Below are 13,605 nucleotides of genomic sequence, written 5' to 3'. Positions count from 1 at the left end.
GATGCTCTTGAACTTCCTAAATCAATGAAATTATCCAAGAAAAACGGTCTCTACTATTTTAAAGACCGGATTTATGTACCTCCCTCTTTCAGAATTAAAGTACTTGAATTTATTCATGATTCTCCTCTGGCAGGTCATCCAGGTATGAAAAGGACCCTTGAATTGTCTAAAAGATACTGTTGGTGGCCTTGTCAAGACCAAACTATCGAATCTTATGTCAAATCTTGTTCTGTATGCCAAAGATCCAATCAATTGTCCTTGTTGAAGCCTCATCATCCTGATCCTTTCCAAAGAAATGTCACTACTTCTCCTGATCCCATATTGGTCCAGGGTGAAGAAGAATACGAAATTCAAAGTATACTGGATTCAAGGATCCATCGTGGCTCCTTACAATACCTCATCAGATGGAAAGGATATGGTGTTGATGAAGATACATGGGAAAACTCCTCTGTTGTTCATGCTAATAAATTGATTTCCAAATTTCACAAGCATAACCCTTCTAAGCCAAATCAATAGCACCCAGAGGTTGCTCATTAGAGAGGGGGTACTGTAATGCCTTAACTATGGTATCCTCTTACTTCCTGGTTCCACGGAGCCTAGCCACACCCCTGTATGACACGGTCTGCCTATTTAATCTGACTGCACCAGCTGATCAGGGCTGGATTATTGAACTACGTTCCTTACTCACAACCCAGCTACAACTTCATGGTGAAAGCCTCTGCTACCAGACCGGACTGAAAGACTCTGCAAAGTTCCCTTCACCTCTCCTCATCCACGACTAAAGATTAAACACTCTTCATACGCCTCTGAGGAGATCTCGGGAACCAGTGTTCTATGTGCCGGAAGCTAAGTAAAACCAATGTGATAAGAGTTGCATCTAAAAGCTGTTATTACCTGTCTCCAAAAGTCCTACGGTAAAAACAATCCCGTTACAGCTAACTTCAACTCATACTTCATATCAGTTATCTGCATCTGTCTTGCTTCAGTTAAAGTATGGAACAGCTATTGTAATTACTTATCACCTAAACCGTTTACTCTACTAAGAGACTCTTTATTGATTCAGTGTCTGCAATTTACTACCGTTTACTCCTTAAAGCTACAGTGCCTGTAACTGTGGACTTCAGTTATCATTTACTACTTAAAGCTACAGTGCCTGTAACTGTGGACTTCAGTTATCATTTACTACTTAAAGCTACAGTGCCTGTAACTGTGGACTTCAGTTATCATTTACTACTTAAAGCTACAGTGCCTGTAATTGTGGACTTCAGTTATCGTTTACTACTTAAAGCTACCTGTAAATTGGAATTAAAGTCTTTACCTTTTACTTTCGTTAATAAATATTCAACTATACGAAATCTGCAGTTGTGTTCCTTCATAACAAATGTTTAAACGTGACACTATCACTCCTGACAGATTTTGCTACATCTGCACACCAATAGAGCTACTGTGGTTTACTAAGACATTGTTGTCAACCACGTTAATACTTTGATACATTGTCTATTCTAGAAACCTATTTTCAGTAGCTGGCTAATTACTAGTATATATATATAAAGAATTAAAAATAAAAAAATAAAAAATAAAGAATTTAAAATAAATACTAGTATATAAGTGCTGAGCACGTACGGCAAACTCTAGACGACTCTTGTAAATATTTGTTCTAGCTCTCCTAGAAACCTACCTTCAGTAGCCGTTTATTACAAGTATAATAGTGCAGAGCATGTACAGCAAACTTTAGACGACTCCTGTAAATATTTGTTCTCTCTTTTCACTGTTTATACACATTTTTGTCACTTATTATCCTTACTGATTTTTACTTTTTCTCCCTAAGTGGGATTAATAAAAATTTATTATTTTTCATATATTTCATGTTAGTTCTATACGGGCAATTCTTTGCCATTCTATCATGAACGAGTGTTTCTCTGGGGTATAGGGACTGTGAACGGGGAAGTATCTACTCCAATCCCTATCCAGTCTCTTTCTCTTTTATATTCATATTGTTTAGGGTTATGCCCTTATACCCTGCAACCGAACCAACTCTAGTGAAAGGTCTTTTGGCCCCTCACTGGACGTTGAGTCTCTGTTGACATATTATATATATGTAACGTCATTCTAAGTGTATTTTAATATTAATATATATACTTATATTAATATTAAAATACACTTTGTATGACGTTACATATATATAATATGTATATATATTATATATATAATATATATGCATATTATATATATATAAAAATATATTTAATTTATTTTTACACTTGTCTTTTATTTATTTTTTATACTTCCCACCAGCAGGGGGACTGTCTGATATTTCAAACAGTCCCCCTGCTGGCAGATCCACAGCCAGCTATAGGGGGCCATGTGATCGCTCTTTGAGAGCGATCACATGGCCCCCGGGGGCCTGATTTGCCGTGGGAGGGCTGCCTGGGCTGTGAGGCAGTCCTCCCGAAGCGGATCGCGGCGGAGGTAAGTATAACTTACCTCCTGGGGCTGCAAGCCGTTACGGCGTGCTATGCCGTCATAACGGCTTTAAAGCCCACTTAACCCGTGACGGCATAGCACGCCGTAACGGCGTTAAGGGGTTAATCATAGGATGGTGAATAGTTTGCAAATAACCCTTAAACTCTAAATGCATGTACCATAAACACTAATTTTTCCTAACCCTAAATTTTAACACCTCACGAAACCTAAACAAACTTTTTCCATAGTCCCACATTAAAGCACTCAAAGCCTAAACCAAAAAAAACACTTTACCTTAATCCAAGGTTTAACTTCTCTTAAAGGGACACTACAGTCACCAGAACAAGTACAGCTTATTGTATCTGTTCTGGTGGGTACACTCATTCCCTTCAGGCTTTTTGCAATTGTGGCGAAATTAACATCGCCACTTGTGCCTGGAGAGGACTACTTGCCAGCCTCTTGCCATGTGATTATGGTCCCTGGGAGGTTTGGCCCTTTAAATACAGTAGTTGGACATAATGGATTTTTATTGTGCTGCTACTGGCCCTTTAAGCACAGCGTATGGACTTCTATTGGACTGTGTATGGCCCTTTAAGAACTGTATGTGGGCATATTGAGACTTTTTGGGACAATGCCCCTTTAAGACAGTGTCCCCAGACTTGTTGGGGACAATGCCCCTTTAAGACGGTGTCCCCAAACCTTTAATATACTGTATTCCTGGCTTTCTCCCACTTGGTTCAGTAAATGGGGCTTACTGAACCAAGTATTACACAGGCGGACCACCCAGAAGTGGAAGCGTGCAGCAATTTACCTCCCAGGCTGGGAGCCTGCTATAGGTAAATTGCCGACCGCAGGGTGGCCGCCGTTCGTACAAACGAACACATGGCGGTGGCCATCTTTTTTCTGCCGAACGCGTTCAGCGTTGTGTACAGCCAAATCTATGGAACTAAAATCGGCTACACATTCCAATGGACACCACTGACCCTTACCTTCTCCTCCACTGAGTTTGCAGCCGCAGAGACGAAGTCCTGTAATGGAGACACTGAACTTTCCTAACAGAGATGTAGCATGTCTGAACACAAAAGGTGGTATCCAGGTCTCCAACAAATTGCAAAAACAAACAGAAATAAAAAATATAAAATAATAACATTATTTTATGTTGTTTTTATTTGTATTTCTGTTTGTTTTTATTGCGTCTGTGATCCTGGGATTTCTTCGTTCAATTTGTTGGAGACCTGGATACCACCTTTTCTGTGGAGACATGCTCCCTGTCATTTTACATTCTGTAAGTGCAATTTGTATCTATAAATTTGTTACTTTTATACAACTTGCACTATCCTTTCTTTTCACTTTCTCATTTTGCGCTATTTAAGAAGATATACCTGTATGAAGAAGTCTGTTTCTTTGGAAGATCTTCTCCACCCACGGATGTACCCCATTATTGAGGAAGACATGCCTGAATTTTCCAACATCCAGTGAGTTCTCTACCACCCCCAACCTTCCCCCTTGCGCTGATTGTATTGCACTATATTCGCTTTTTTTTCTCCACGATTATTATTCAGGTTGTACCATTTTATTTTTCACCTTTGGCGATCTACACACGTTTTCTTTGTATCTTTAGTGCTTGCCGAGTGTCCCAAGGGAACACTTTTACAAAAGGTTTTCTGTGTGTTTCAGAGCAAATAGTAATCATTTTCTTTTTAATGTCAGTTTTGTGCATGTTTAGCGTTTGTCATGATCATGAAGCACAGCATGCAGGTGACAGACCGCCCATGATGGTACAGCTCCCCTCCATGCCGCCCACATCCTCCCCTCAAGCAAGAGGGTATGACTTTGGCAAAAGATGGCTGCTTGGAGAACTTTGCTTTTTTGGCATTGGAATAACCCTTTAAATTAATGACACCGTCCCCCACAAGGCAAATACCTTCTGCGGTCCTCATGTAATGTATGCCAATAAATTTAGCTTGTTAATATTGTCATTAGGAGGATCCAGCTTTAGCAACTCTTACTGAAATACTTAGTTGTTTTTTTGCCCTCATAAAAAATCCTTACATGTACATTATGTCTCGTACATCTGTTTTTGTGTGTGATTATGTGTGCTTTTACTAAATTGCATAATTTTTTAGAAGTTCTGTTACCAGCTTACAAAATGTAGGCTTCAAGTAATTGGGATGATAAAAATAAATAAATAAAATCTAAGCAATTCTGCCAGTTTTCTAAAAGCATTGAAATCTCAGTAAGCTGTAGATTTTAATGTTATTTTTGGTGGCTTTTGTTCTTGAAATAGATTTTATTTCATGGCAGGTAAAATCGAAATTCAGGCACACTGGAATGAAACTTGAGATTTGCCTATACAAGCACTTCCCTTTAAACGTTTAGCACCCGGTACGCGCTCTCCCAATATTTGGCGCCAAATTCTAAGCTAGCCAGAGATTGCTCCAGACAGACAGCCAGCTGTGGCCAAGGCTCCCAATATGATCGGACAGAAGACTATTAATTCCTTTTTCGGACCCGTGTCCAAGAAGAGATCGTCTTTAGAGGCATGGGATGGCAAGGAAGGGTGCCCGGGAGAGGTGAGATAATTAATGAGCAGCCATGTATATGGAGGCAAATTAACTTTACTTTAGTGAATAAGCGCAATGTATGTTTTTGGAATGTTTAATAATACAGGCAATGATTATAAATAATGTGTAGAGTGCTCCACATTCTCAGTGAACTTTAGCACGAACGGCTGGCTGGCTGAGCACTATGGGAATGGAGCCTATAACTACAGTATTGCTGATGGATAACCGAGACTAGCGCGGAAGCTATAAATGAATAAGTGTGTGGTTTGGCAGAATTAGTAACCAGTTCTACAGGAGGGAATTTAAGTCACTAATTGTTGAGGGAACCTGCAGCACATTAAACATGGTAATGTGTCCAGGAACCCCATGGTGGCTCTTACAGCCCCAATTAGCCACCACAACCACTAGCACTGTGGTGAGCAGGTACCCTCATACACAGTAGTGGGAGTTTTAATCTTCCCATAGCTTTTTTCGTATTAACCCCAGAACAAGTGAGTGCTCGTTGTTTAGCGCACAGGATTAACCCTTTCTATATAAGGGGTTGTGCCAGTGAATGAGTTAAACCCACCCTATAGGCTGCAGTGGGCAGGGCCAGTCAGACTATCTAATGAGGGAAGGGGGAGTTAGAGCTTGAAGCAAGTATTTTAATAATTACCGGAGTACTAGTGTCCAGCCGATACTGTCACCCGCGGCCATCCTATGTACTATCATACTGCAGCCACGTTATTATTCAACACGTGCAGGAAGCCTCACACAAACTCAATGTTGGGCCACATGACATAGGGGCGGGGTTTGTCCGTAAGCAGCCAATAAGCGAGCGATTCCAGGTCTGTTTTGGCGCGGGAAAGCAGCGTGGGATGTCATGTGACCAGGAAGTGTCCTGTGTAGGGCAGGCATGGCATTGAGGAGGTGCTCACATTGATCAGTAGTAAGACATGGGGCTCATCGTTCATTCATAACACAGTGCACTTACCGCAGCTTTCCCGACACAGTGACCAGTCGTGCTCTATTGTTCTGTAGATTAACAGAAAATCTAAAGCAAATCAAAATCTAAAGTGGGAATTGACAGATGCCAGTCCTGTGTGCAATACGGGATGTGCGGGTCACTGCTCTGCAGGTTGTTAAACGTATGTGTAAAGTTTATATTTTTAGCAAGTACTCTATGACCTGTGATCCCCAGACCACTCCTGTGAAAAAGAAGAAATGTGGTGGTGATGAAAACTGCCCAGAAATAGTGTCCCCTCCGCTCAGCCCAGAACAATTGGATCGTATTCAGAGGAATAAAGAAGTAGCCTTACAGAAACGTGCAGCTCGCAACATCCCTGAGAGCATAGGGGAGAGCTGGAAACAGGAGCTGATGGCAGAGTTTACCAAACCTTACTTTGTAAAGGTGATATTCACAGTAGACAGTGTTCAACTTTTAACAGTTAATTCTAAAACTCCCAAGAAATAAAAAAACAAATAGTTTTGCAATATTCAAACTATTCTATAGATAAATGAAAGCCTAAAGCTTTTTGTCCTTCCGCTGTTGACAGATTCTTAAATAGGAAACCTTGGACTGCGAACAAGAATGCCAATCAGTAGGTCCTCATTGATAAAAATAGCCATTTTGTGAATGGGGAGCTACTGATTGACTGTCAACAATCAGCTGTGTCCCTATAGGAGGCTTCCTTTGAAGAATCTGAGAGCAGAGTAAGGACAGGAGCAGAACTAAACTCTCTGGAGAGAAAACTTTAGGATATTATTTTTACATTTATTGGTCAACTTATTTTTTTAACCATTCACCATTATTGGAAGAGTTTTTCTATTTATTTTATATTGCTACTATTTTTTTTTTCTTTTCTTCTTTTAATTGGCACCATTCCATCTCTACTACATTGGCAAAGGGCACCTGATGTTCTAAGGCCAATCCTATGCTAATTACCATATCCAACACTCCTTATTGTAGTGGATAAGGCGCAAGAAGTCTTTAAGTGCTGTCCTCCTATTTTTTTAAGCAGTTCCATAAATATTTAGCTGTTTCAAGACCCAATATGCAGTACCTCACCTGCCACTGAGAACACATAAGCTTCACTTTTGTATTATTATTCGAATGCCATTCAACCCAATTCTAGCCTGTCTTTGCTGCACAGCTTTGGGTACTGTGAACCTAAGTTTTTGTGAAACTGATTTGACAGGGAAGGTGAAGAATGAAATCGAAGACTTCTTGAATCATAACAAACACAAACTGTTGTGGTGCTTAGTGTCATTTTAAAATTAAAGGAAAATAAGCACCATGTGCAGCAGTATGATCATGTAGCATTAATAGCACTGTATTCACTTAAAAAGCCTATTTTTGTTTTACTAGCTGAATGCGTTTGTTGCGGAAGAGAGGAAGCGATACACTGTTTACCCTCCTCCACATCAGGTGTTCACATGGTCACAGATGAGTGATATCAGAGATGTAAGTATGGTGTTTGACCTGTAAAATCAAGATATTTTGATATGAGTTGTCATTCATGACCTTCAGTGCTAACTTCCATTTTTGTAATTTGTTTTGCAAAATCCTGGAGGACTTTTGGCTTTACCCCAAATCACCTGAAGCAATTTATACAAAGTTGTAAAAATTACCTTGAATATTGTTCCCGGATATGAATACCGCATGCTTATAGCATTTTACAAGCGCCAATCAGGATAATGTCATAGTTTAGTAAGGTAGCTACTACATTTTAATCAGAAACATGATTTATTTACATTTTTCATTCTACTGCACTTACATTGATCTTTACATCCCTCCCTCACAAGCTCTTTACATAGACAGATTACCATTGTGACGGATCCTCCGTCGACAGATGCTCCTAGTGCTTACCGAGGGCTCCAGACACCATAAGCACTGCAGACTCCACGAACCACCGCAGCTTGTTTGGGGTCTTGCTGTCTCTTACCCACCCTAGACCTACAACCAGGCTCCAGTGGGTGAACCTCTCTTCCATCAGAGAGCGTAACAGGAACAGCTCTTACAAGAGCTAGTGATTATCCAAGGGAGTATAGCAATCCCTGGAAGTGATATAGCAGCACCTTACAATAAGAGACAGAACTCAGTGTGACGGTCTGGATAGGTATCACTGTCTTGCATACCTTTTTCCCATAAAATACGCCAATAATCCACAGGTTCCAATATCGCTGGTGTCGCATAATAACCCACACATGAGCCAAAGCTTAATGCTGGGACAAGACTGGTTTAATAAGGCATTCAATTTATACAGTGCATAACTCCTCCTCTGAGCCAGCGAGATAATTGAGTTTAGAGGACATACTAAACTCCATTATCTTCTGGTCAGAAAAAGTCAAATTTTTCACAATTTCTGGAAATACCCGAAAAACACACAAGAACCCCACAAAAATCACATCCCTGGGCAGGTTGTCTCTGTGGAAGCAACTTATTAAAAAAATCAGCCTAATCCGTAGTTACTGAACGGCACCGCAGCGAGAGTTGACCGGTCTGCCAAAGGTTGAAGCCGGGAAACCGTTCCAGATGAAATGTAGCAAGAGCTGGTCTCTGTTCGTGAGGTTTTATACGAAAACCGCAATAGGTAAAGTCTATCTGGTTGGTGGAGAATGCTCCTTGTGTTCGGTAGTTTGAAACTCCCGAACGCCGTTCTTCTGAGTTGCTGGGAAAGCGAACATAGCAGAGTTCCACAGAGACCGGTGTTCGTGCGAGTGCGTTGCTGAAAACAGTTCCAGGCACTCGACGACCAAGTCCCGCAGGCAGTGTTCAGGAGACAAGATGACCGCCACCCATTGTTCTCACCACGTGTATTCCTATGCACGAAATGGCAGCCACCTAGGAGCATTCAATTAGTCTGCGGTTTTTGTATAGATACATGGCGTTCTAATTAGTCTCTGGGGTGGTCTCGGTTCGGGAACTGAACGAATGGCTGGGGAAGGCTGATAGAAGGGAGTACAATTAGCTGAATGGTGATGGGGTTATCCCTTCACACTCAGTATTGAGGGTGAAGAGGTCTGAAGGTTTAATGGTACAGGTTGGCTTTATATACAATTCCTCAGGCCAGAGGCACACCCACTGGACCTGATGGAGCACCGCATTACCAATAAGAACAATCTAACAATGTCCGATACTTCCACATACAGCACACAATCCCTCCCCTCTGTCTGTGATATAATTACGGTAGATAATGTACTAACTTAATTATCCCCAAGCAGAAAAAACAGATTTTTACACAAAGTATAGAAAACATCCCAAAACACAACCATGAAAGCCCTGATCTGGGTGAACAACATATCCAAAAATCACCTAGATCAGAGCAGGGGTTCAGGAAATTCATGGAAGTCTCTTTTGACCAACCGCGCGCATGGTTTCAGGCCCAAAATAGTTCTAGAGAATTAAGCTGTGCGGCCAGTCTATTTAAAATAGTCGAATTACTGAACGGAATGGTGAATGGCCATAGTTAAAGTGTGTCTCTTGTTCGTGGGCTTCGACTATACGAATAAATAGCCGCATTTCTCTGGAAGGTAACTGTTCAGCGGTGTTCGTGCCGTTGCGTATCCGATTTGAGTTCCATGAACTCGACGACAAAACACAGCTGAACATGTTCGACTAAATAAGATGGCTGCGGCCACGTGTTCGACTACTTCGACACTTCAACTGTATCCGAAGTGCAATTTTGCAGAAAGGGAATGGAAGGGGTTTTAGGTGAATAAATAGACAAACCAGAGGATAGAGTTATAACACACAAACAGAGGCTCTGTCACAACCATCTCAATTACATGAAACTCCAAAAACATTACATAAAGTTTGGTACCCTTGGCTGGATGGAGTTAACCTAGATTAACAAAGCTCACCTTATGCTACCACATCCAGTATACTGCTCTAACATTTGGGATATCGTCTTTTCGTAAGAGCCTCCACTCTCCAAACCTGGCTCTTCCTTCCCATTCCATGTCCCTAGATCGGAGGGCCAGGCATACTCCCTCTCTATCCTCATTCTCCAACTATAACACCCTATCACTTCAATTAACCACTCTCATGCTTTCTTCCTCCCTTCACTCAATGTACTGTTATTTTTCACCTAATCTGGGGGTTATAACCTTATATAGTTGTCACTTTACATAACATTGTAGAGGTGAAAACCTAATGACTTTAGTATCATCAGCCCATCCTCAGAAAAGACTAGGCCTAATCACCTCCTATAGATCGTTATTAAGTGACTTACTAAACCTCCACATCCTCTGTTACCCCATTAAATGCTTATATTCAGGTTATACAGTTTACTTTATAAATAATTCAAGGAACTAACTACTCACAATACTAGATATTAGGACCTATAGAGGTGGTGCTCATAATAATGATGCATACAGAAGCATCTTGAATGATCATTTGATTTGAAAACTTTACAGACAATATTTCTGTTGTATGTTGTGCACTTTTGGTATTTTATGTATTAACACCACTTAGTAACTTTAAGAATACATGTTTATTTGCACTAGGAATTTCATGACAATTTAAAGGAATACTATAGCTCTGTAGTAATTGTTTAGGTGAATGGTTGGTTCCCCTCATAGTGGAATTTAAAAAGTATTAAACTTGCCTTTTTCCATTGTTGCGTCAATCTTGCTACATCTGTTGATACCTCCATGCTTGAGATCATCAATCTTGATGATCTAGACACCACGCTGTAGACACCAGAACCACTACATTAAGCTGGAGTCCCTTTATGCCTGCACATAAGCAGTAGTATGCATCTGTGCTGCACTGGTATGTTATGTTGTTGGGTGGACTTGGCGCTAATTGCAAATATGGGAGATCTGGAACAATTTCTTTGTAATGTGAGTAAACAGATGCAGTTTCCCATTTTCCAGTTCTCTTGTAATAGTCTTCTTATCAGATACAAGTCACAGACATTAAAGGGTTGCTGTAAATCCTACCCCTGTATTTTATTTTTTGTTTAAGAAAAAGCAAATGCTATTAAATAAGCTGTTTGATAACCCAAATATATATATATATATATATATATATATATATATATAATATATATTTTTAACCAGGAGTATGAGACTTTAAAGTCAAATAATAGACATGGCATGCCGCTTTGCTTACTTACTAGTGTTGCTTTACAAAACTGCATCCCTATCTGTAGACATAGTAGATCTGTGTTTCTGCTGCTAATTTGTGTCTCATGACTTCTCATTTGTTCTATCATCTGGAGAAACTTGGACTTTGGCTTTTTGCTATCAAATATTTGCAGTGTATAGCAAATGTCGTAAAACAAAATGTTTAATCTTTAACTGTCTGTACTAAAATATCTGTGTATATTTAGGTAAAGGTTGTGATTTTGGGACAGGATCCTTACCACGGACCCAACCAGGCTCATGGGCTGTGCTTCAGTGTTCAGAAACCTGTCCCACCCCCGCCCAGGTATCAGAATTTGCTCAGCAGACTGTTCTTTAGCTTTCTTTGTGTGTTCTATTAGAGTAATTAAAGCTATGCATAATTGTAACTAGAGTATCATACACTGGCTGCATATGAAAAACGTTAAAGGGACTCTCCAATCCAAACATGCCCTCTATTTATGTGCTACTATTTAATTTAATATTTGTTTCATAGAAGAGACAGGATACATAGAAATAAAGACATGTCATGGTATTCCTCCTACAGTCTAAGGATGCACCAAGACACATGGAACAATGGAATCCATTGTGACGTTATCAATAAAAAGGCCATTCGGTTTTAGGCCTTTAAGCCCACCCTAGTGCACCATGATAAAACACTGTCGATCAAAGTGGGAAATTACTTGTTGTCTGGAGGCATCTAGTCATATTGTGTTTCTCAAGCACCACTCACCATCACTTTTAAATGAGTTGAATACATTCCAGGTAAGGAGAGAGGAAAGCTTGGAAACCAGGAAGATGAGTGGAAAGGGATTGAGGTCAGGAGGGATTAAATTAAGTGAGGGAAAAGTAGTGCAGATAATGGCACGTGATGGGCATCCATCCTTTAACACTGTTGACCCTGCCTAAGAATTAATCCTTCCGCTGCCTGTACTGGCTCCTGCTACCAGCGAATCACTCTTCCGATGAGTCACTGACCCCTGTGGTGTCTACCCATTCTCAGGGACCCCCGACTGGTCACATTTATTTTTGAGTTTAATAAAGTGAATTTTATACAAATGTGTATAAGCCTGGTGATACAGTGGCTAATCAGGAACATATACTGTGAGGGAAAGGGGTGTGGCTAGATTTGTTGTAATCTTGTTGCCATTTATAAGAAGTAAAAGGAATGTGTGTGTGTGTGTGTAATATTATGTTTGTTTTTCCAGTTTAGGGAATATGTACAAGGAACTGGCAACTGATATTGATGGTTTTGAACACCCAGGGCATGGCGACCTAACTGGATGGGCTAAACAAGGTGAGAACTGGGCTTAGAGAATGGCTTCTTGTGTAATTTTACAAACCATACACAAATATTCCACTTTTAATCCAGTGGATATATGTCACATTATATTCAATAACATATACAAATTGATAAAGACTTTAATTTTGTGATCTGGACAACTTATTGTAGTCCCAGGATTGAATTGCTAAAGTGGTTTGTGTGAAGTGTTTTTTGTTCTGAATCATTTCTTTGACAACTTTGAAACATTGTTTTTCCTTCCACTCATCAAACCACTTCTTCAGCCTCTTGTGTACTAATCTAACCAACATGAACGTTTTTTTTTTTTTTTGTGTGTGTTAATGATATTAATATAAGGTTTCTCAGAATGTTTCAAAATATAGCATATTACAGGTTTGATTTAGTGACTATTTTGTTTAATATTTTCATTGTCAGGTGTACTCCTCTTAAATGCTGTACTAACAGTCCGGGCTCATAATGCCAACTCCCATAAGGATCATGGTTGGGAGCAGTTCACTGATTCTGTGGTTTCCTGGCTGAACAAAAATCTTGATGGAATAGTCTTTATGCTGTGGGGAGCCTATGCTCAGAAGAAGGGCTGCAATATTGACAGAGTAAGAATGATCTACTTACGGACTTATTGGCATTAAGTTATGTTATTAAAATATTAACGTTTGCATATCTGTTTTCTTGCTATGTAATTTGAATTTGTTCTGAAGTCTTCACCATCTGTCTTTTGCAGAAGCGTCACCACGTTCTTCAAACCGTGCACCCATCCCCACTGTCTGCACACAGAGGATTTTTCGGATGCCGTCATTTTTCTAAAACAAATGTCTTCCTCCAAGAATTGGGAAAAGAACCTATTGACTGGAAAGCTTTGTGAACTTTGGAACACTTCAGCCTTTGTTTCAATTACTCAACGGTCCACTCCTGACTCCTTCAGTATTCCACTGTTAGAAAACACTAGATATGAACATATGAATATGAACCAGAGTGCCTTTTATTTAACATGTTATGAATGGCAATAGTTTCTGTGTAGATCTTACTTTCCTGTTACCTGCTAACCTAGCAAAGAGAAATAAATGGGCATGTATTAATTTTAGAGAATTCATTTGTTATACATTCACTTGAATAGTATTAGACATATTGTTTTCTAAAGTGAAATGTTTCTTTATATTTGTGCTTCTG

At 39.9% G+C, this 13,605-nt stretch overlaps 2 protein-coding genes across 4 annotated transcripts in view; one reads left to right on the top strand and one right to left on the bottom strand.

Annotated features, from left to right (window-relative positions):
• Window positions 1-5,794, bottom strand: part of ALKBH2 (alkB homolog 2, alpha-ketoglutarate dependent dioxygenase) — a 32,055-nt gene extending 26,261 nt beyond the window's left edge. For both annotated transcript variants that reach the window (XM_063454687.1, XM_063454685.1), the window contains exon 1: window positions 5,683-5,794. The gene's annotated coding sequence lies outside the window, so the exon portion shown is untranslated. The remainder of the gene's footprint in view (window positions 1-5,682) is intronic.
• On the top strand, window positions 4,883-13,396 carry UNG (uracil DNA glycosylase). 2 transcript variants are annotated; one of them, XM_063454684.1, is made up of 7 exons: window positions 4,883-5,036; window positions 6,208-6,417; window positions 7,375-7,470; window positions 11,345-11,442; window positions 12,344-12,432; window positions 12,853-13,031; window positions 13,160-13,396. In XM_063454684.1, exons 1-7 carry the CDS (start codon window positions 4,938-4,940, stop codon window positions 13,298-13,300), a joined length of 912 nt encoding a protein of 303 aa, XP_063310754.1. In that variant the 5' UTR covers window positions 4,883-4,937; the 3' UTR covers window positions 13,301-13,396. The 2 variants fall into 2 exon arrangements, with proteins under 2 accessions (XP_063310754.1, XP_063310753.1); XM_063454683.1 differs by lacking the exon at window positions 4,883-5,036 and having other exon boundaries at window positions 6,025-6,417.
• Window positions 13,397-13,605: the final 209 nt, after the last annotated feature.

The sequence above is a fragment of the Pelobates fuscus genome, chromosome 5 (assembly GCF_036172605.1).
Source record: "Pelobates fuscus isolate aPelFus1 chromosome 5, aPelFus1.pri, whole genome shotgun sequence".
In the NCBI taxonomy this organism is placed as follows: Eukaryota; Metazoa; Chordata; class Amphibia; order Anura; family Pelobatidae; genus Pelobates; species Pelobates fuscus.
This window is presented reverse-complemented; position numbering and strand designations above follow the sequence as displayed.

Bases quoted from the DNA above. Each gene is read 5' to 3' on its own strand.
- UNG (XM_063454683.1), top strand. From the start codon at position 6,097: ATGCCAGTCCTGTGTGCAATACGGGATGTGCGGGTCACTGCTCTGCAG. The intron at 6,418-7,374 runs GTGATATTCACA...TTGTTTTACTAG, and splicing joins CCAAACCTTACTTTGTAAAG to CTGAATGCGTTTGTTGCGGA. The intron at 11,443-12,343 runs GTATCAGAATTT...TTGTTTTTCCAG, and splicing joins CCTGTCCCACCCCCGCCCAG to TTTAGGGAATATGTACAAGG.